This window comes from Balaenoptera ricei, chromosome 2 (genome assembly GCF_028023285.1).
Source record: "Balaenoptera ricei isolate mBalRic1 chromosome 2, mBalRic1.hap2, whole genome shotgun sequence".
Lineage (NCBI taxonomy): Eukaryota > Metazoa > Chordata > Mammalia > Artiodactyla > Balaenopteridae > Balaenoptera > Balaenoptera ricei.
In genome coordinates this window covers 71,289,221-71,310,355 of record NC_082640.1, presented here as the reverse complement: position 1 = coordinate 71,310,355, position 21,135 = coordinate 71,289,221, and the positions used below count along the sequence as shown (strand labels likewise).

At 42.9% G+C, this 21,135-nt stretch overlaps 1 protein-coding gene and 1 pseudogene across 1 annotated transcript; one reads left to right on the top strand and one right to left on the bottom strand.

The window, feature by feature from the left end:
- The first annotated feature begins 900 nt into the window (after positions 1-900).
- On the top strand, positions 901-1,002 carry LOC132361544 (U2 spliceosomal RNA; annotated as a pseudogene).
- A 5,903-nt stretch (positions 1,003-6,905) lies between these two features.
- PDCD7 (programmed cell death 7) lies at positions 6,906-18,792 on the bottom strand. Its single transcript, XM_059913018.1, has 5 exons — positions 17,860-18,792; positions 15,735-15,873; positions 10,817-11,053; positions 10,458-10,545; positions 6,906-8,754 (listed from the first exon to the last, which is right to left on the bottom strand). The coding sequence occupies exons 1-5, from the start codon at positions 18,736-18,738 to the stop codon at positions 8,631-8,633; spliced, it is 1,467 nt and encodes a 488-aa protein (XP_059769001.1). The 5' UTR covers positions 18,739-18,792; the 3' UTR covers positions 6,906-8,630.
- Between the last annotated feature and the right edge of the window lie 2,343 nt (positions 18,793-21,135).

Here is a 21,135-nt window from a genome sequence, read left to right as displayed (position 1 = left end):
ACACAGCTGAAGATTTATACTATCAGATGTCAAGACTTAGTTTAAAGTGAAAGCAATTAATACAGTGTGGTATTGACATGAGAGCTTACAAAGAGACCAACAGAACAGAAAAAAAAAGTCCAGAAACAGATCCGCACATATATGGATCCTTGATTTATGACAAAACTGGCCCTGCAAAGCAGTAGGAAAATGAAGGTCTTTTTAATAAATGGCTCTGGACCAACTGGATATTCACCTAGAAAAAAAAAAATCTTGACCTCTACCTCATATCATAAACAAAGGTCAATTTCAGATAGACTGTAGATCTAAATGTGAAAGGTAAAAAAAGCTTGAAGATAAAATAGGAGAATATATTTATGGCCTTAGAAAAGGCAAACATTTCGTAAAAGGTTACAAAAAAGACTAACGATAAAGGAAATACTGATAAATTGAGTTACATTAAAGTTAAGAACTTCCATTCATCACCATACCATTAAGTGAAAAAGCAAATCACAGAGGGGGAAAAGATATTTGTAGCACACATATCTGACAAAGGACTCATATCCAATATATGCAAAAAACTTCTACAAATCAATAAGAAAAAGATCCCAAAATAGGCAAGAGATTTTAACAGGCACTTCACAAAAGAGAATATCCAAATAGCCAATAAACATATAAGTTGTTTAACCTCATTAGTCATCAGGGAACTGCAAAATGAAACAATGAGATAACACTACACTACACACACACACACACACACACACACACACAGGAAGAGTTAAGTTTTAAAAGCCTAACAATATCAAGTGTTGATGAGGTTGTGGAATATCTGGAACTCTCATGCACTGTTGGTGAAAAAGTCAATTATTATTAGTCAACAATATCTACTAAAGCTGAAATCTAAGCATTAAAAATTCACACATAGCTTCTGAGCCTTTTGGCTAAGATCAAGTGTAGTATCTGTTAGTTTAATTATATTCACAACAGCCAGGGATTTGCTTTTTTATGTATTTTAGACCACATTAAATATTGTTGCCTTAAAAAACAAAGCAAAACTCATTCACATAATTCAATTTCATGACTGCCTATAATATACACTTAAATCTAGACTCCTGGGCTTCCCTGGTGGCGCAGTGGTTGAGAGTCTGCCTGCCAATGCAGGGGACGCGGGTTTGAGCCCTGGTCTGGGAAGATCCCACGTGCCGCGGAGCAACTGGGCCCGTGAGCCACAGCTGCTGAGCCTGCACGTCTGGAGCCTGTGCTCCGCAACAGGAGAGGCCGCGATAGTGAGAGGCCCGCGCACCGCGATGAAGAGTGGCCCCCGCTCGCCACAACTGGAGAAAGCCCTCGCACAGAAACGAAGACCCAGCACAGCCAAAATTAAATAAATAAATAAATAAAATTAAAAAAAAAAAAAATCTAGACTCCTGACCATAGTCTGGCATTTTGCAAATAACCAGGGCTTAGCAGGGAGCCCACACCAGGGAGTGGCTCCCTGGCTCAATACAATGTCATCCCTACCAGGATGGTGCAAAGCCCTGCTGTTCGGGGTCACTGGGGTCATCACGACACCCACAGAAGAGCATCATGTGAGGAGGTAGAGTCGATAATCTGAGTGCAGAGAGGTCAAATGAGGCCAGATGGGCAAATCCTTTAATTCCTTCATTTCTACTGTCTGCCCTCTTTTGTCAGTGTCTTACTGTATGTAAGACTCAAAAGGCTTCTCCACCCCATGTTGGGAGATAGTCTCCCATCATATTGGCATTGAGTCTTTATGCTACAGGATCAGACAGCTTTCAGTGTGATCAGTAAGTTATCTGCCCCATCAACCTGTTCCTACAGGGGACCTTAGAGTGTAGGGAGTTGTAGGGGATACATGAAAGTTAGGAAGTTTTGGCATTCTCAGATTTATTGTTCACATTTTCAGCTATCATTAGAATTTTTAGCTATGGGGAAGGACCACAGTTGTGCTGAGTCCCAAGTGTGAACTGCCTGTCCCATGAGCAAGTATAGGGCCACCCTCCTGCTTCCTTCCCTCTGCCCCAGCATCTGCATCCTAACTGATATTCTCTACTCAGCATTATACTTGCTTCTAGAGTAATTTAAGAGTTTGAGGATTCTGGAAACACCTCTTAATAGCAGCAAGGGCTACAGTGCAAGACATGATCTAGTTAGAACATATTCTAAAATGACGGTCACATGTGCATCTGCTAAATACAAAATAAGAGGTACAGATCATTAAGTGATGATATTCTTCAGAGGGAGGAGAATATTCTAGTCCTTATGGGGGTTGGGGAAACTTCAGGAAAGATGGGACTTGATCTGGACCCTGGAGGGTGGGAGAACAGCCTGTGAGCAGGGAGAAGGCTGGGTGGAGAGCATAACTCCAGGGAGAGAACAGCTTAAGCCAGGGAGCAGAGGCAGGGCAGAGTGAGGGGGAGACAAGCTGCTTGACTCAAGTATATCCTTTGTGCTGAGAAGCTGTCTGCAGTAAGATGGAAGGGGTAGATCGGGGTGGAGCTGGGGAGGGTGCTGAACTTCAGGCTGAGCGCTAACGCCATTCAGTAGGCAGAGAAAGCCCTGAAGGGGTCTGAAGGGATGGGGTGAGGGTAGGAAAATGGGGATATTAGGAAAGCCAGTCTATGCAGGCTGCAACAAACTGCATAATCCAGGACCTTTCCATCAGCAGTCCATGGGTCTGTGCCCATGTGGCCGCATCTGAGCCTGGGGCAAGGGGCTGGGTAGGTGGGGATTGTAGTAATTGGTCTACATGGAGTCCCCACAATGACACTAGTATTATTTTTTAAAGGTGTCCACTATCCTCTCAAAACGACTTCATCCTTGCCCATAGCGTCAATAATCTAATACTCACACATTAAATTCTCCAGTTCTCTTCTAAGATCAAACTCACAACACAACTGCCCTTCAGGCATGTCCTCCAAGATGTCTCAAGGGTGCCTCAAACTCAACATACCCAAAGTGAACTCTGATCTTCCCCTCCCCCAAACTGCTCCTCCTCCTCCAGTATTCCTTGTCTCAAGGAACGTCTAAGGGGCACACAAGCTTGGGACTCATCCCCGATACTTTCTTCTCCTTCACTGCCACCCATCTCAAATCCCTGCCAGGTTTTCTCTCCTAAATCTCTGGAATCTAGCCATTTCATGCTACCTCCACTGCTACCGTGGAAATCCAAGCCCCCATTATCTCTCACTCGGACAACTGATGTCCATGTATCCTCTCATGCCTTATGATTCTGTTCCACACACTGGGATGAAAATGATCATTTCAAAACAGCAAACTAAGCCATTTCCACTGTTTAAAAGCCTCCAGTGGTTCCCACCTACTCTCAGAGTAAAAGCAAACTCCTGACAAGGGATTCTAAAGCCTTACAGTGTCTGGCCCCTTCTCCTTCACTTGCTGTCTTACTCTAGCCATGATGGCCTTCATCTTGCCTTGGTCTCTTGGCCCCCCAGAGGGCCTTTGTGTATGCTGCTCTGGATACTTGCTATGCTCCTCTTTGTCTCTTCCCACTAGTTAATTCTTCAGAGCTCTGCTGAAACAGCATTTCCTCAAAGCTTTCCCTGACCCCTGAACTTGAATCAATCCAACTAGTACAGTGGTTTTCAAGATTTTTTTCTATTGTGCCCCATAGAATGAAATATATTTGACTTTGTAACCTAGCATATACATACATAAACTGAATGATAATTCTTACCCTTACTATATGATATACAGATATTTTGTATTATTTCACCTAAAAGCATTACAGAACACTGTTTGAGGGAAAAAAAGGGTGGGGGGCCTAAATCAATCTAATGGAACCGTAGCTCTCCTTCAAAGCACTTGGCACATTTTTTATGATTGTTGGATTAATATCTATCTCCCTCAAAACCTGCATTAGGGAGTATTTGGTATTTTGCTCACCATTAGAGCCCTTGTACTTATTAGCAAATTATCTGAGCCTCAACAGGCACTTAAAAAAATTTGAACAGTGAAAAATATAAATTTGTGACTACGTACTTTTTCTTTGTAGTGCTTATTACAATTATAACTGATGTTAATTATCTGTATAATTATTAAGCTTCTCTATTCTAGACTAACTGCAGGAGGGCAGGAATCCTGTCTGTTTGCCCCCTTTTTATGTCTCCAGCATTTAACATTGTACCTGGAAAATGGTAAAAAGAAATCATTTCCCAAGAACACCGTTCAAATCCTGGTAACCACATTCCGGCAAGAATGAGTTAATGAAGTTGGAAGATGTCTACTGCTCTGCATAGTTATCCACTCTAACACCAATTGCCTCAAAGACTTCAATCTTTGCTTCAGAGACTATGAAAAACCCAGTTTATTCCAAAAGGCAAAGGGAAACAAATTCTTCATGGATAGCCAGGTGTGGCAAGTCGGGATCTACTGATGGGTGCACTCAAAAGTAAAAAGTTAATTATGCGGGACCAGCTTATTTGTTATAAGCAATTTTTAAAAAAAATTTAGCTGGAAATACTTGGAAACGTAATCACTAGTCCCTAAATTCTACCACAGCTACTACTTCACAGCATTCACATTCCTTCTATATATATTATTCTTCTTTGAATGGAACAAGACATACTTTGTACTTACCTTGTAATTCCCGGGATAGCTTCTCTGTGGACAAAACTTGTAGAAGTGAATTGCTACAACAGATGGTATAATCTCAGCTAAGCTTCTTGATACATCCTTGCACGAAAGTCACGTGGACATAGGAACATGAATGGCTTTAGAGTGATTAAGTTGGTTGGCTGTAGCAAGTTCTTTGACGTCATAAACTCAGGCACTCCCGCTGAACACTCTTAGTATTTAATATACAACTAATCTCTTTCATTTTCCAATCTTCCCTGTATTTACCTAATTTCTTAAAAATAAACGCTTTTGTTAGTTTCTCACAAATCCAGGGTCTCCTGGAAATTTGTCAAGATAAACAAATTTCTTGCATATACGAGATGATGAATCAACACATTTCTAGTTAGTCTTTGAAAGAGTTTAATTCTCTATTTTCATTAATTTATGTTCAATACATAGAGAATATAGGTATAGGTCAGGGATAGGAAATGTGCAAGATAAACTTGGAACAGAATACTGGGATTGAGTGGGAACTCAGGAGTGGAGTTAAAAGAGGCTCCCACTGGCCAAAGGTGAGGCAATCAATAAAAAAAGATAATAACAATGGATTGAAAGACAAATACATTTAGATCTGAGTTCATAATGATACTTAAAAAAAACATTCACTGGTAACTTTTGGAGGATGCTATGGAACTACCTCATTATTTTGAAAACTAGTAAATAAAATCATGTATTTATTTTTTTGCCTTTCTATACAAATTGTACCTCAGGGTAACCAAATAGTTGATGAGGGGATGTTTCTCCTTTTAGTATATTCCAGCTGATAATTAAAGAAAGCAGGGCATAATTAAACTATCATTATTTTGCAAATCCAAATGAGTGCGTCTAGGTCTTGAATGTCAATGGCTGCTAAGATCACAAAATAAGACAACCAATTAGTCCTCCTAAATGGAGTACACACCAGGTCTATGAAATACTCTTGCCAGAAAATCCCGATCTTAATGTCATCAAACCTTTAGATCAGCGTGGTCCAATAGAAACATGTGAACCACATGTGTAATTGTACATGTCAAGTCAAACTCAATTTCAGTTCAAACTCAATTTCAAGTCCCCAATAACCATACATGGCTACCATATTAGACAGTACAGCTCTGTCTAATAATTATATTATAGGAATAGAGGCACATGTAATCACAAGGATGCAGTTAGCCAAATCCAGACTGGGAACTCTTTAGGAAAAAAATGATCTGATTTCTTCACAAGTAATAAACTGCAAGGGAGTGAAAGTGCAACAGTACATAGGAGGAAGGAGAGAGAGACCTACGGGTTATCAGAAACTTAAGAGACACATCAACCAACAACAATGCATAGATTGCATCCAGATCTTGATTTGGAACAAAGTGTAAAACACACATTTATGAGATAATTTAAACATTGACTATTTGATGATACTAAGGAGTTATTCATTTCTTTAGGTGCAATAATAGCAGTGGTTAAATTTTTAAAATGTCTTAGAGCTACACAAACACTTACGAAGTAATATGGCATCTGAGATTTGCCTCAAAATAATCCAGTGTGATTGGTAGGGGTACAGATAAAACAAGATTGGTCAAGAGTTGACCATTATTTGAAGCCAGATGATGAAAAAAATTATACCATTCTCTTTACTTTTTAATATTTGAAATTTTCCACACTTAAAAAGAAAAGACTGTGGGATAAGATTACAATGATACTGTCCATACTCTCAGAAGTACAATTCATTAAAGACACTACTATAAGTCTTTCTTGGGACATCCCTGGTGGTCCAGTGGGTAAGACTCCAAGCTCACAATGCAGGGGGCCCAGGTTCGATCCCTGATCAGGGAACTAGATCCCGCATGCATGCCACGACTAAGAGTTTGCATGCCACAACTAAGAAGCCCGCATGCGGCAACTAAAAAGATCCCACACACCCCAATGAAGATCCTGCGTGTCTCAAATAAGACCCAGAGCAGCCAAAATAAATAAATATATTTAAAAAGTCTTTCTTTCTGAACCTATAAAGCAGGGGTTCCCAACCCCACCCCCGACCCCAGGCTGCACAGCAGGAGGTGAGCAGCCAGCGAGCAAGTGAGCAAAGCTTCATCTGCCGCTCCCCATCGCTCGCATTACAGCCTGAACCATCCCCACCCCCGCTCCCCTCCCCAACACTGGTCCCTAGAAAAACTGTCTTCCACGAAACCAGTCCCTGGTGCCAAAAAGGTTGGGGGCCACTGCCATAAAGTACCAGTGGCTGCTGCCACCACCACTACACAGGGCAATAAACTAGGAAAAACAAAAGACCAAACAAATAATAAAAATAATGCTCACTTTATTAAAACTTTGCAGAAGCTGAATGAGAGGAAAGAGCGAATGGTTTTTTCCACCTGAGGTTAAATGCTTTCTCTTCCTTGGGTTCTGCTGCCTGAGTTTTCCTGAGTCCCTGCTCCACACTCCCTAACCCCATCAATGCAGGTATCTTAGTGGCAAGGCTGTCTGGGCACCAAACATACATTGTACAATTCATCTTTTATTTCTACTCTTCCTGCATCTCATCAGAAAATGGTGGAGATTTATAACAAAAGGGCACACAGGCCTACGGGGTTATGTGAGGCTAATCACATCAGATTCTGAGGTTTATGAGCTTAGAAACACTTTAGAGGAGTGCTGGCCCTCATACCCTGTTAACTCTGTAATGCATAATATATAAACTTAACAGTGCAACTGAAACAACAAAAAAGGGACAAATGTGTTAGCATCTTGTACCCAAGAGCTTCCAAGTACATGAAATCACTTCCAAAGTTGAGATGTCCTTTCCTGCTTATCCAGAGTTGGATACCGCATAAAAAGTTTGGTGCTTGAGACGCACCTTCCGGTAGCAAATGCCTAGTTAATAAATTTGAACTTTGCAGTAAATGTCTTTCATCAATGTGAAAGAGTGTGTAGTGATTTGGGAGGCAACAAATTGGGGGCAAAGGCTCAAACTAAAAAATAAAAATGGTATTTATTTAGCTTTTTGGAAATATAAATAACACAATAAATGACAAAAAGGAAAACAAAATAAAACAAAAAACCTGACATGTTATATGACTGATCATCTCCAGGCACAACAGCATTTATTAATGAGTATAAAAAAATAAATTTTATTATTTTTATCTGCTTTTCCCCCAGCTTAAACTACATGTATATTTTTGGAAGCTTGAGTTCCTAACAAAATTCCACAATTTCCACTATACCGGCTCCCACAATGTGACTGAGTGAGGGTAATCAAGGTCCCACTCCCATAAGGAAATTAATTTTTATCCTTGTGGATTCTGAACAACCAGACCTCTAGGAACTTAAAAAGCAGGTGCTTTCATTAGGATCCTTCTAACATGGGGAAAATGCAGCCATCATCCATTAAAACACAATCCAGTTTGGGTACAGGTACTCTTCAGGCTTTCCAAGTTCTCCACTTGACTACCAGACAAGGCCACCAGCTTTTCTGGCAGCCCAGCCTCTCCAGCTGCACCAAAAGTGGGATTCACAAAACTGAAGATAAAGCATTTCTGACCTTTCTTCCTGGAAGTTAGGAGGCTCTCTGGGTAAGAAAGGTAAGGAGGTTTTGCATCAAGCTTGCCTTAACAAGGAGTACTGGTGGAGGGACTGCTAAATCTACCCAGTGCACACCTGTGTCGAGGGTATGAGTGTATAGCATATACTTATCCATCACCACACAAGAAAGATAAGAATAAGCTTATAAATCACTCTGGACCAAGCCCCTCAAAACAGAGGTGAATTTCATGAACCAAGGCCACTGCCTGTCGTAAAAACCTCAGTTCACCTAGGTCCTTTCCTGAAGAACCATATTAATCTCCTGATTCAAGAGGCACCTTGGCCAGGACAGAGGACAGAAGGAAAATGTAACTTCTGGGTAGGTCAATGCCACATGGAGTTTAGAGGTTGTGGTTTAGACTACAGTACAAGAAGATGGCAGCGTCACTAATACTTAGAGCTGGAAAGAGCCTTGGCTGGACGACACTCCTGGAGCATCTTTACTAATGCAGCTTAATGGCGGTTGCCCAGATGTCGTTGCTGGGGAGCGGGGGAAGAACCCATCCTTGGGGAACGGAGTTGCCTTTGGGATGATCAGATGGCACCAGGTACTGATCCCAATCATGCCTTAATGAGAACATTACAGAACAACTGTTTATTTTTGTTTCATTCCAAGCACTATGTTAGCAACTAAATATTCTATTTCAGGACTTCGCTTTCAAATGACCGATATGAGTCCATTAAAGAACTTGATTTCTAGAAATTATGCAAAAGACTATTTCTTAAATGTATATATATATGTGGGAAAAAACTCCAAAGAACTTACATTTTATGGATAACCAAATAATTAATATACAGTCGATCCTCATTATTTGCAGATTCTGTTTTTGCAAATTTGGCTATTCACTAAAATTTATTTGTAACCTGCAAATCATTACTCATGGTGCTTCCATGGTTACTTGCCAACACGCACAGAGCAGTGAAAAATCTGAGTCACCAAAAGGCATGTTCCCAACTGTGGTAGAACAAGGTGACACTCTGCCTTCTTGTTTTCAGCTCCCCTACTGTAAACAAGTACCCTTTTTGTAGTCTGTTTAGTACCACATTCTTCAAATTTTTGTGCTTTATATTGGCATTTTGCTGTTTAAAATGGCTCCCGAGTACAGTGCTGGAGTGCTATAGCTAGCATTAGAAGGCTGTGATATGCCTTATGGAGAACACATGTATGTTAGATAAGCTACCTTCAGGCATGAGTTATAGTGCCATTAGCTATGAGTTCAATGTTGATGAATCAACAGTATGTATTAAATAAGGTGTCTTTAAAAAGAAAAACAAGGTTAGGTATTGATCAGTTGATGAAAATGTTGTGGCCAAAGGCTCACAGGAGCTTAGCTCTGTATTTCCTTCAGGAGCAGCAGTTCAGTATTCTCTAATTCAGCATTTGCAGTTTTATAGAATATAGTTGCTGTAAATAGTGAGAACCCACTGTAATATATTTAAAGGCTAAAACTTGTATATTAACCAGAAATACACTTTTCCCAGAACAGCGCTAAAGAGTACTGTTGGACCTTGGAAGGATCCTCAGAGAGCACTTAGTTCAGTGGTTTTTCAAATCAGGCTTTGAAGACACTTAGGCCCCAAGTAGATGCTTTGGGGAGTCCAGAAATAACAAAGTGCTTCCAGTCAATAACACATTTAAACTGCCTGTGGAACCCATTCATTCATTCTGTTATACAAACTGATTTTTCAAAAGATTACATTTGGGAGGGTACTACTGTTCACATTTGAAGGCCACAGTCTAGTCCATCATTTTCACCTTGCAGGTGAGGAAAGTGAGACTCAGAGCTGAAAACTTTACCCAGCTCATTAGTAACTGCAGATTAAGGTGAGACTCCTTGTTCCTAGCTCTCTTGGCTTTGACCTGTAAGAACTCACAAGTCAGTGTGGGTCTTTGTTAACAGTCTCCACAGATGAGTATACAGGGAGGGTTTCTTTTCCTTGGTCTGTTTAGCAGCAGAAGAGAATTAGGAAAAGGAAGTCAATGCTTTAAGTCAACGTAACAGCTATAGCATGGGATAATACAGAGGGCAAGTCACAACCTGAGTTTCAGTGTCTTCACCTGTTAAAATAGGGACATCTACTTCTCAAGAATTGATGAGGACTAAACAAGACGTATGTGGCATGCTTCAAACGTGGAAACATTCTATAAACTCATAAGGAACTAAAAAAAAATATATATATATATAGTAATAGCCCTCAACAACATAAGCACTTTGTCAACTGCTTCTTGCTACCTAAGGGAACGAAAACATGGAGAATGCCCCTCTGACCTTATCTGGATGAGCGCTGGCAGGGAGTGCTCAGCTTGGAGGTAATACTGCCGGAAAGGCTGCAAGAGGTGAGCAAGTGGGAACTCATCTGAAAAAGAAAAGGCACAATACCATGTCATCATGCTTCATATGTACAGCATATTTCTCAAGGCAAAGTGACTTAGTCTATGATTATACAATATGATCAAATGTGTTTCATCTTTATCCTTGATTTCCAGGATATAGTTTAGAATTCAAATCCTAAAGGATCCTTCCAATTTGTCGCCTACCACCTCTTAGCTTAGGTGGAGATCATCCATGAGGAAAAGAGCTGTCAATCTAGTATTTTTCTTTTCTTCACTGGTTACAGAGGAACTTACCTGGATCCCCAAATAACTTGGACTCAATTTCACGCTTCTGTAGTAAAAATTTCTCTTTTTCTTTCCTCTGTTTCTTCTCTAATTCTCTTTTCCTCTCTTCCTCTTGTTCTCCTTCCAACATAACTCTGAGGGCTCTCTCTTCAGCTTCATATAATTCAGAGCGTTTTTTAATGAGTTTTCTCAGTCGCTGAAGGTGATGCTCAAAGGTCTCATCTGCTGAGGCTGGAGGACAGACCCCTGGGCAAAGAGATGCAAATGACATTTTAGATACAACTTTTTCTTATCCCCAAATCCATGTTCTAATGAGCAGACTCAAAGTCCTACTTACAGTATGAATTTGGTTAGAGTTTACAAATTCCAACCAGCCTTCAAGGCTCAATTCGATCTTTTTGAGTCTTCAATTAATTTCATCCTAACCTGACTTTCACTAACTCCTCTTTCTGTATCACACTACTTAACCTTTGATTTTGTTTATTTCTTAATGGTTTTGATCCTTCAGTTGGAGAATTCCTCTACTAAAGGGAGGAATTGTCTTTTACTTCTTCACTGTGAAATTCCTACAGCACAGACTCCTAGACCCAACTAATAAACAATTTTTCCTCTGACTGAGTCTGAACTTCTGAGAGCGCACACTTGGACACTGAGGAAGAAATACACTTAACCAACCACAATAACCTCACAGTCTGCTGCTGAGGGCAGGGTGACCAAATGTTTCATTTGTCCAGTTTTAGCACTGAAAACTCAGTGTCCTGGGACACATGTGATGGTTGGTCACCCTGATTTGGAGGTCTGACTCTATTTTCCCTCAACCACGGCAGCTAAGTAGTTGCAGAATTCACTCTCCTATCTTCATCTCCAAGGCTAACATTCCTTCAGATCATTTTGTCATGATTTCTTGTCTTGAACAAGTTTTCATCTACTCATTCCCACCTATGGAAACTCTACAACTCAAATCCATCTTCTACTAAGTTGCCAATTATTTTCCAAACACACACAAAATTCTTATGCACTGAGAAATTTAAGCTGTCACTTTGTTGTTTCATAATAATTTCATGGTTTTATTTCATTTCTTTACCTAGACCAAGGACTGGCAAACCTTTTCCATAAGCGGCCAGACAGTGAATATTTTAGGCCTGTGGGTCATACAATCTCTGCTGCAAGTACTAAAATCTCTCAGTACAGAAAAAATACACAGACACGCCATCAGCCCCAAAGTGCCTCCAGAGCCCTGAGAAGGTGTGGCCTGCTCCCATCTCGGTGTGCTGGCCTGCACCACCCGCGCTCATCCCCCTCAGCCTTTCATGGATCCCTCCTGACCACCACGACACACTCCCTCTGAAACGGCACCCCCACCAATCCTCCTCCAGACCCCCTGAGACGACATGACCTAGGTTCCCTCTACCTCTACCATTACTTCTCCAGTTCCTGCAGCTCCTAGATACCAATGCCTTCTCCGTTATTCCGCTTTAGCCACCCACACCTTAGGGCCTTGCGCAGTCTTTGGACCTTGGCATGATCAGAAAAAAGTTTCCACCTCTGAAGTCTTAAACCCAATTATTCTCTTCTCTGACTTTCTACCCGAAACTCTGTCAGCTTCACTAAAACCTCCAATCTAATATGTAAGATTTCACCAAAACGTGTGGTTGCCCATTAAGCAAAACCCCAATAGACCTGTGCTCTGTGCTCACCTGCCAAATGCAGACTCATTTGATTATGTGGCCTAGTGCCAGTGTATAGTTACATCAGCTCAGCCCATAATGGCACCTCCCTACAGCCATACTCCCATGCGTCTCTTGTTGGCTCTCACTCATTCCTCACAACAATTATTTCAAACATTCACTTCCCTCCTAAAGCCTTACTTCTCTACTCTTAGCAAACCACCTAGCATTTTCCCTAGAGAAAAGAGGCCATCAGGCAGGAAATCCCTTAACTTTTTGCCGCTGACTTTACTCATCTGCATTACTACCCATCCTTGCCCTCTTCATTTTCATTTCAGTGGAAAATGGGTCCTTCTCCACTTAGTTAATTCCTCCATCTGGGATTTGAATCTCCCTACTTCCTGCAGGACCTCAAGCCATTAACTACCCCTCCTGCTTCTCTTCACAGGCAAACTTTTAATAAGCTGGACTCACTGTCTGCTTTTCTTATCTCCTATTCCCTCTTTGATCTAGTCTAGTCTGGCTTCTACCCATACCACTCCACTGAAATGCACCCAGCACCAGTCACTAATAATCTGTTGGGTACTAATTCCCATGGATGTTTATCAATCTTTATATTACTTGATAATAATAATAATAAACACTTATACAGCATTTACTACATGCCAGGACTGTTTTAAACACTTTATGCATGTCTACTAATTTAATCATTGCAACACCCCGTGGATCGGTACCATCACTATTCCCTTCTTACAGGTGAGGAAAAACCAAGGCACAGAGAAGTTTAAGTAACCTGCCCAATATTATGCAATCTCTCTGAGCATTTGCCACTTTCCAGAAAAATTAAGGGATCTACACTTTCCTCCTATCTCTGACCTCTCTTGATATCTTTTGTGGCCTCCTCCTTACCCATCTTGATTTTGACATTCCCTAGGATTTTGTCTTTTTGCGCCTCATCTCACACCACACAATCTTCTCAAGGTCAGCCCTACTTACAGCTACATGCTGATAAACTCTTATCCAGGATGTACCACAGGCACCACAAACACAACAGGTCCCAAACTGAACTCATCAGCCCCAAGCCTGTTCCCCCTCTTGTTTTCCTGGTCAATTAGAATGGTATCATCACTCATTCAATAGATCAAGCTAGAACCTGAAAGTCATTTTTTTCCTTCAGCTCCCACATGCTGAGTTCCCCCAAGTTATTTACTTATATGTATACACACACACACACACACGCACACACTCTACTCACATCTCTTAAATCTGTTTACTTTTCTCCAACTCACCATCTGACCCTTAGTTCACACTCCCATATTATCCCTGCCCAGGCAGCAATAGCCCTATCAGTCTCTCTTTTTTCCTCCCTCCTAGAAGCGCCAAACTTTTCTCTACTCTGCCAGCACTGATCTTTGTCATCTCTGCTTAAAATCTTTCAATGGTTCCACTCAGCTTTAAGCATAGGTGAGAAGTCTAGCCTAGCAAATAAGACACTTTGAGACGTGGCCCTGCTTACATAACCAGCTTCATTTTCTCAGCAGAGTGAGAGAAGTTAGAAAGTTGCTCTTTTTCTTTTAAAGTATCCAACAAAACCAGTTACTAGATACTAAATCGCTTTACATTCAAGTCAGTTAACTCCACAGAGCCTGCTTATTTTAGATCTTAATTTCTCCTAAAATTTCTTCCTTCTTTCAGACCAAAGTGAGGAAGACTAATAGAAATTATGTTGTACAATAAATTCACTGGCATAAGTTTACTGAACACTCAGCTCACGGAGGACATGAAGTAAGGGAATATGAAATAGTAGCCCTCAGGTTTTGCATTATTATAAGGAAGAGATAGAGGTAGACACAGTAGATGCAAACTCCCTCTGATTCATGAATGCTTTGTGGGGTCATCTGATTCTGAGACCTGAATCTGAATCAGCCAGTCTGGAGGCTGCAATGTAGAAGTTAATCATTTAGCTAGTGAATGAGCCTGACTGAATGCACATGTCCCAGTGACATTTTATTAAGGATCTGAGTGGCAGTTTTCAATTATATTTTAAACCACACAGGGCAAATCATTTGCTATTGTGGTACTTGCTAATTTGTGTACTCTCAAATATCCCTGGTGAATGTCAATGGCCTAAAGCCTACTAAATAAGGCAGCATGTTGTTCAAGCCAGGTGCACATGAGAAGGAGCAGTGGGTCACCTCAGCCCAGATCAGGGAAGGATGGAATTTACTGTATTTACTTTTGAAGGATAGTGAGAGCTAAAAATGGCAAAGATGGTACTGAAGGCCGTCCAGACAAACAGACTGGCAAAAGCAAAGATGCAGGCAAGCAAAATGGAAAGCACAACTGGGGAACTTCTAGAAAACCAGTGCTCCCTCTAGAGGCAAGGGGAGACCACGGAGGTTCTCTGAGTCCAAAAGTGACACGCAGGTAAGCCAGGGACACCCATGCAGTCTGCAGGGCACTCCCTGCCCCGTCCAACCATTCACACTTCTACAAATATCAGTGTTTCAGGTTTGAAATGTATATGAAGGAGCATGCTAAGTTTTCAACACCTTCTGAAGCACCAAGTAAAGATAGAATAGCTTTCACCTTGGTATATGGGCAAAGTTGACCAGCCACGCCAACCTCACTCAGAAAACTGTGGCCAGGAATGCCTGGGGTGGCAATGATGAGGCAAGAGGAAGACAGTGCAGGACTTCCCTGGTGGCACACTGGTTAAGAATCCGCCTGCCAATGCAGGGGCCATGGGTTCGATCCCTGGTCCAAGAAGATCCCACATGCCTCAGAGCAACTAAGCCCGTGTGCCACAACTACTGAGCCTGCGAGCCACAACTACTGAGCCTGTGAGCCACAACTACTGAGCACACGTGCCAGAAGTACTGAAGCCTGTGAGCCTAGAGCCGGTGCTCTGCCACAATAGAAGCCCCCGCAATGGGAAGTCCATGCACTGCAACAAAGAGTAGCCCCGCTCACCGCAACTAGAGAAAGCCCATGCGCAGCAACACAGCCAAAAATAAATAAATTAATAAAAAAAAAAAAAGAGGAAGATAGTGCGGTGGGTTCCCACATCCTTTTCAATCTTGGCTACCAGGGATAAATATCTTCTGAGGCTTTCTACTTCAAAAGTTCTGAGGTACTGCTGATAAGCTTAGTTACCCTACTGGGTGAAAATAATGAAGTATCAAGCATTTTTCCTTCAACAGTTTTGGGGAGGAGGGGGCTAGTGTAAAGAATGGAAAGAAATGCAAAGCCATGGTTACCTTTCCTTGCTGCAGCCTCTTTCCTGAGTTTCCTCAATTTCTCCAAGGCCCGAAGAATGTCCACCATTCTTTTGGTGTCTGCTTGTTTTTTCCTCACTTCAGATAGGACACCATCAGCAGCAGCTTTAAGTTCCTGCTCCTGGAGGAGAAAGAGAGCCCATGAGACCCAGTATGGAACCTTACGAGGAACAACCTTACAGCAGAGAAAATCTGCCTGGCCGTGAGATTTCAGAGGATCAGACAGTCCCAAGGTTAAGAAAGACTCTACTGGATCTACATCCCAATTTCCTGGGCCATGCACAACTCCCCTCTACATTGGTCCAGCCAAGGGATTATCTTCTCTGCATCTTCCATGTGGGCTCTTGCCTTTGTTTCTTCCTCAGAATTTCTCAAAGTGTGGTTCAAGGAACATCTGCATCCAACTTACCTTGTTAAGTTGGGGCTCTCTTATTAAAAATGCAGACTCCTGGATCCAAAGATTCAGACTACCAGGGAAGATAAAGGATGGGGTTGGAAAGGCCTAGGACTCTACAACGTTCTCAGTAATAACCTAAGCACGGTTTGGGCCCCGATGCTCTGAAGTCTCACGGATCTCTTTGATATGACAGCCTTTTAAACATCTGAAGACCCAATCTTACTCTTAAGTTGGTTCACATGTAAGCTAAATAACCCTGGTTCCTCAAGTCACTACTCACAGGACTCTGTCTCCAGTACCCTCACAGTGCGTGGTAGGGAGGATCCTTTTGCCTAAAAGCTCTTTTCCCATCTGTCAAATAAGCACTATAGTTTCACCATTACAGACACCCATGCTGTTTCACTCTTTTGTTTCTGGAACTGCACATGTTGCTTTCACTTAGCTTTGACATTTCCTACAAGCCTCAGCTGAGATGTCACCATATCATCTGGGAAGCCTTCCTTGATACCTTCCCCCAGTGGATTAGATATTCCTTCTCTGGGCTTTTATAGCACCTACAGTTGAAATCCTAACACACACCATGCTATACAGACATGATCCCCCGTGGTGCTCTAAGCCCCTCAAAGACAAGCACTATGTCCTATTCACCTCTATTTCCAGCACTCAGCAGTGGGCCTGCCATAATGGGCCCTCATTAAATGTCTGGTGAACTGACTCAAATTCCCTTAGATTAAGGCATTGCCTCCAAGTACTCTCCTTTAAAGCACTGATATATTCCTGGAGGTGTGAAGACAAAGCTTGCCATCAATATACTTTAGAGGGGAGATGGATCAGACTCCAGGGCTGTAGCAGACACAAGGAGGACACAAGCTGTACCAGCTGGTTGTGGAGAGTGGAGGGAGAGGGGAAGTCCCTAGAGGCATTCAAAAGTAATGAGAATGCCTTAACTATTTGACCGATTTCCAGTTTCACCCTGGCCCTCTACTTAAGTTAAAACTTGAGATCAGTAGGCTTTGGAATCGAGCAATCTGGGCTCAAATCAGGAGTGAAACTGCCACAAACCGGTTGTGTGACTGTTGGCAAGTTAACCTCTCTATGCCTCAATTTCCTAATCTGTAAAATTGGGATAATACTGCCTACCTCTCAGATTGTTACAAGGTCTGGCTTAGGTAAGGACCTTAGCATAGTGCCTAGTATATAGTAAGTGCTCAAAAATACCATCGTTGAACTTGGGATATTGTTGAACTTGTAAATAAAGGAATCCTGGGAAAATCATCACTAGTGCCCCATCAGCCAATTAGGGTATATGTTCCTTGAGAAAAGGCCCCAAGTTCTCTTTATTTTGTATTCTTAAAATCACCTAGAGCAGGACAAGACACAAGGACCCAGATTCTTGTTCGTCTTGAATGTTACTAAGTGGACAGAATGCTGGAGAAGAAAACAGATCTGTCATCCCTGCAAAACCACTATGCAATCCTATACTTTGTATTTATGGGACTTTGCACCGCACCTAGAGCATTTGTGTTGTGTACTGTACACCATTAACACGCAACCAATACGGAAATATAAGGTCGGAAAGGCAAACTATCTTTTTATTTTACGGATGAGGAAAAAGAGGCGTAGCCCTGAGGAATGACAGTGCAAAGCCTCAAGCCCCATCGGGTGTCAAACACCGCTACCCCTGCTCCCGTGTGCATCCGCTGCTCTTACCCGCTTCTTCTCCTCCACCTCCTGCACGCACTTGACCCTCCAGCGGTCAATCTCCTGCTCGCGCTCCGCTGCCCGCGTGGCCTCCACCTCCCGCTCGGCCTCGCGTTCCCAGGCCCTCTCGCGAAGCCGCAGCCGGCGGCGCCGGACCCTCTCCAGCCTGCGCCGCGCCTCGCCCACATAGGCTGCCTGGGTCAGGAGCTGAAGTCGCTTGGCCAGCTCGGCGCGCAGCGGCTGTGCCTCCGCATGCAGCTGTGCCCAGGCCACGCCGTCAGCCTCGGCCTCGCGCAGCGCATGGCCCAGGTCGCGCAGCCGCCGCACCAGGCGCAGGGACCCGCGCAACCGGGCCCGCACCTCTCCCAGGCTGGGGCCGGCGGGCGCGCGCGGGGACACCGGGCAGCCGGCCCGCCGCGGGGTTCCGAACACCGCCTCTAGCCACTGCCGGTCGCGCAGGCGCTGCAGGGCCGCGTCCCCGAGCACGTCGGACGGCGGCGGTGCTTCAGGCCAGCGCGGGCTCCAGGGCGGCCCCGGGCCTGGAGGCGGCGGCCGCGGGCGCTCACCGGCGTCGTTCCCTAGGAAGGGCCGGCACTGAGGCGACGGGGGAGGCAGCGGCGGTGGCGGCACCTGGTAGAAGGAGCCGCCGCCGCCGCCGCCGCCCCCGCCCCCGCGGGAGGCTTCCCCGGGGGCCCGGGGCTGCAGAGCCAGCGGGGGCTGGAGGAAGGGGGCGGAGGCCCCCGGAAAGGGGCCGGGCCGCTGGGGAAGAGGCGGTGGGAAAGACGGAGAGGGTAGCGGCGGTGGCGGACAGCCGAAGGGAGCGGGAGCCGGCGGCTGCGGGGGCGGCGGGCCCGGGCGACCCGGGGTGAAGAAGGGTGGCAGAGCCATGGCCACCACGGAGGGATTCTGAGAACTGACAGGAATCTGAGTGTTCCCAGCGAACGTGTCTTCCGGGAGGAAGTGACGTATACCGCGCGCGACAAAAGTGTGACGCACCCGACCCAGGGAGCCCGGCGCATGAATGGGCGTTCATTCAACCCTTCAATTCATAAATACTGTCCTTACTGAGCATTCTAGGTGCGGAGCTAGCCCCTTTGCAGTGCGACTAACAGATACAGTTCCTCTCCTCGTAGAACTACCTATCTAGTAAAGAAAACACATTAATCAAGTAATCCTGCAATCAAATGCAAAAGGGCAGCGGCGAATGTAAGTACTACCAAAGAGGAAAAAAGGGCAAGAAGAGCTTATAGGAAAATTAAATTTAAAGAGGTTGGGGAAGGTTGTCCTAAGGATTTGAGACTCCATCTGAGGTCTGAAGGGTAATTATGAGTTAAATAGTAGAAATAGAAGAGAAAGAAGAGAGGGACGCACAGTCCAAATGGGAACAGCATTTACAAAAGCCCCCTAGTAGACTATAGGAGTAGGTCTGGTGCGGGAACTGAAAGAATGCCGGTGTGGATGGAGCACAGAAAGCCTGAAGGGAGCCTGGTGATCCTGGGAGGTGGACAAAATCGTAGCGTCCAGGATCTCATATCTTAAGAACAGTGGGAAACCACTGGAGGGTTTTAAGCAGGAGGGACAGGGAAGGCCATTCACTCCACATGATTAGATTTTTAAAATTAAACTCTGAGATAATTGTAGCTTCATATAAAATTGTAATAAATAGTACTGCAAAATCCTGCGTACTTGTTACTCAGTTTCTCTTGCAAAACTGTATTACAATATCACAACTGGGATGTTGACATTGATGGTCAAGATGCAGAACATTTCCATACTTCCAGGATCCCTCATCCACTTCCCTTCCTTAACCTCTGGCAACCACTAATTCTCCATTTCTATAACTGTTGTCCTTTCTAGAACGTTATATAAATGGAATCATACAGTACATAACCTTTTGGGATTTACTCTTCTCACTCAGCCTAATCCTCTAGAGATACATCCAGGTTCTTGCATCAGTGTTCCTTTTTATTGCAATAAAGGTGTGCAAAAAAAATGTGTGGATAAAACGAAACCACACTTTGTGTAATCATTCACCTGCTGAAGGATATTTGGGTTGTTTCCATTTGGGGGCTATCATGAATAAAGCTACTATAAACATTTGTATACAGGTATTTATGTGAACACAAACCATCATTTCTCTGGAGTAAATGCCCAGAAGTGCAATTAATAGGTCATACACCAGTTACATGTTTAGTTTTTAAAGAAACTGCCACATTGTTTTCCAGAGTGGCTGTACCATTTTATATTCCCACCAGCAATATATGAATCATCCATTTTCCCTGCACTCTCATCAGCATTTTGTGTATTTACTATTTTTTATTTTAGACAACCTGATAGATATGTGGTGATATTTCATTGTGGTTTTAATTTGCACTTCTTTAATGGCTAATTATGTTGAATATCTTTTCATATGCTTATCTGCCATCTGTATACCCTCTTCACTGAAATGTCTGATCATGTCTTTTGCCCATTTTCTAACTGGATTTTTTGGGTTTTTTACTGCTGAAGTTTGAGTTCTTTATGTATTCTAGATATTAGTCCTTTGTATGTGGTTTGCAAATATTTTTCCCCCATTTTATAGCTTGTCCTTTCATCCTAACATGTTTGTTTTTTCAGAGCAAAAGTTCTTAATTTTGATGAAGTCCAACTTAGCAGTTTTTCCTTTTATGGATCATGATTTTGGAGTCAAGTCTAAGAACTTTTAGCCCTAGATCCTGAAAACTTCTCTCCTGTGCTTTTTCTGAAAGTTTTCTAGGTTTACATTTGTAAGTCTGTGATCCATTTTGAGTTGATTTTTGTATAAGGTATTGAGACTTAGTTTGAGCCCCCACTCCCACCCCACCCCTTTGGATGTCCAATTGCTCCAGTATCACATGATTAGAGCTTTACTTTTCAAAGCTGTAAAGTGATGGATGATCCCTTGGGTAAGAGTCCAGCTCTGTACCGTGAGAAGAACCAACATGAGCCTGACCTCACTTCCCAAGGGACCGCTAGTATTTCTCAGAAACTTTGTAATATTCTACATATTTATTTGTATCTTATGTATTCAGTAATTAGGTAATACTGTACATAATATTTAAAGGCTTCAGTTTTCGTCTTAAAGTTTATTAGGTAAGGTATGGATATACCTTTTTATTTTCTAGATGTATACCCTGTTGTCAATACCATTTATTAAATATTCTTTTCCTAATTTGAAATATCACCTTTTCCAATACTAAATTCCCATATATATTTGGGATCTATTTCTGTACTTTACATTCTTTTCCATTGGTCTGTCTGTTCATT

What these genes read in the sequence shown, in the direction of transcription:
- PDCD7 (XM_059913018.1), bottom strand. Translation starts at nt 18,738, where the DNA reads ATGGCTCTGCCACCCTTCTTCACCCCGGGTCGCCCGGGCCCGCCGCCC. An exon ending in AGGTGGAGGAGAAGAAGCGG is followed by an intron (nt 15,874 to 17,859) that starts GTAAGAGCAGCG and finishes TTTCTCCTCCAG; the next exon opens with GAGCAGGAACTTAAAGCTGC. An exon ending in CCAGCGCTCATCCAGATAAG is followed by an intron (nt 8,755 to 10,457) that starts GTCAGAGGGGCA and finishes GTTCTCATTAAG; the next exon opens with GCATGATTGGGATCAGTACC.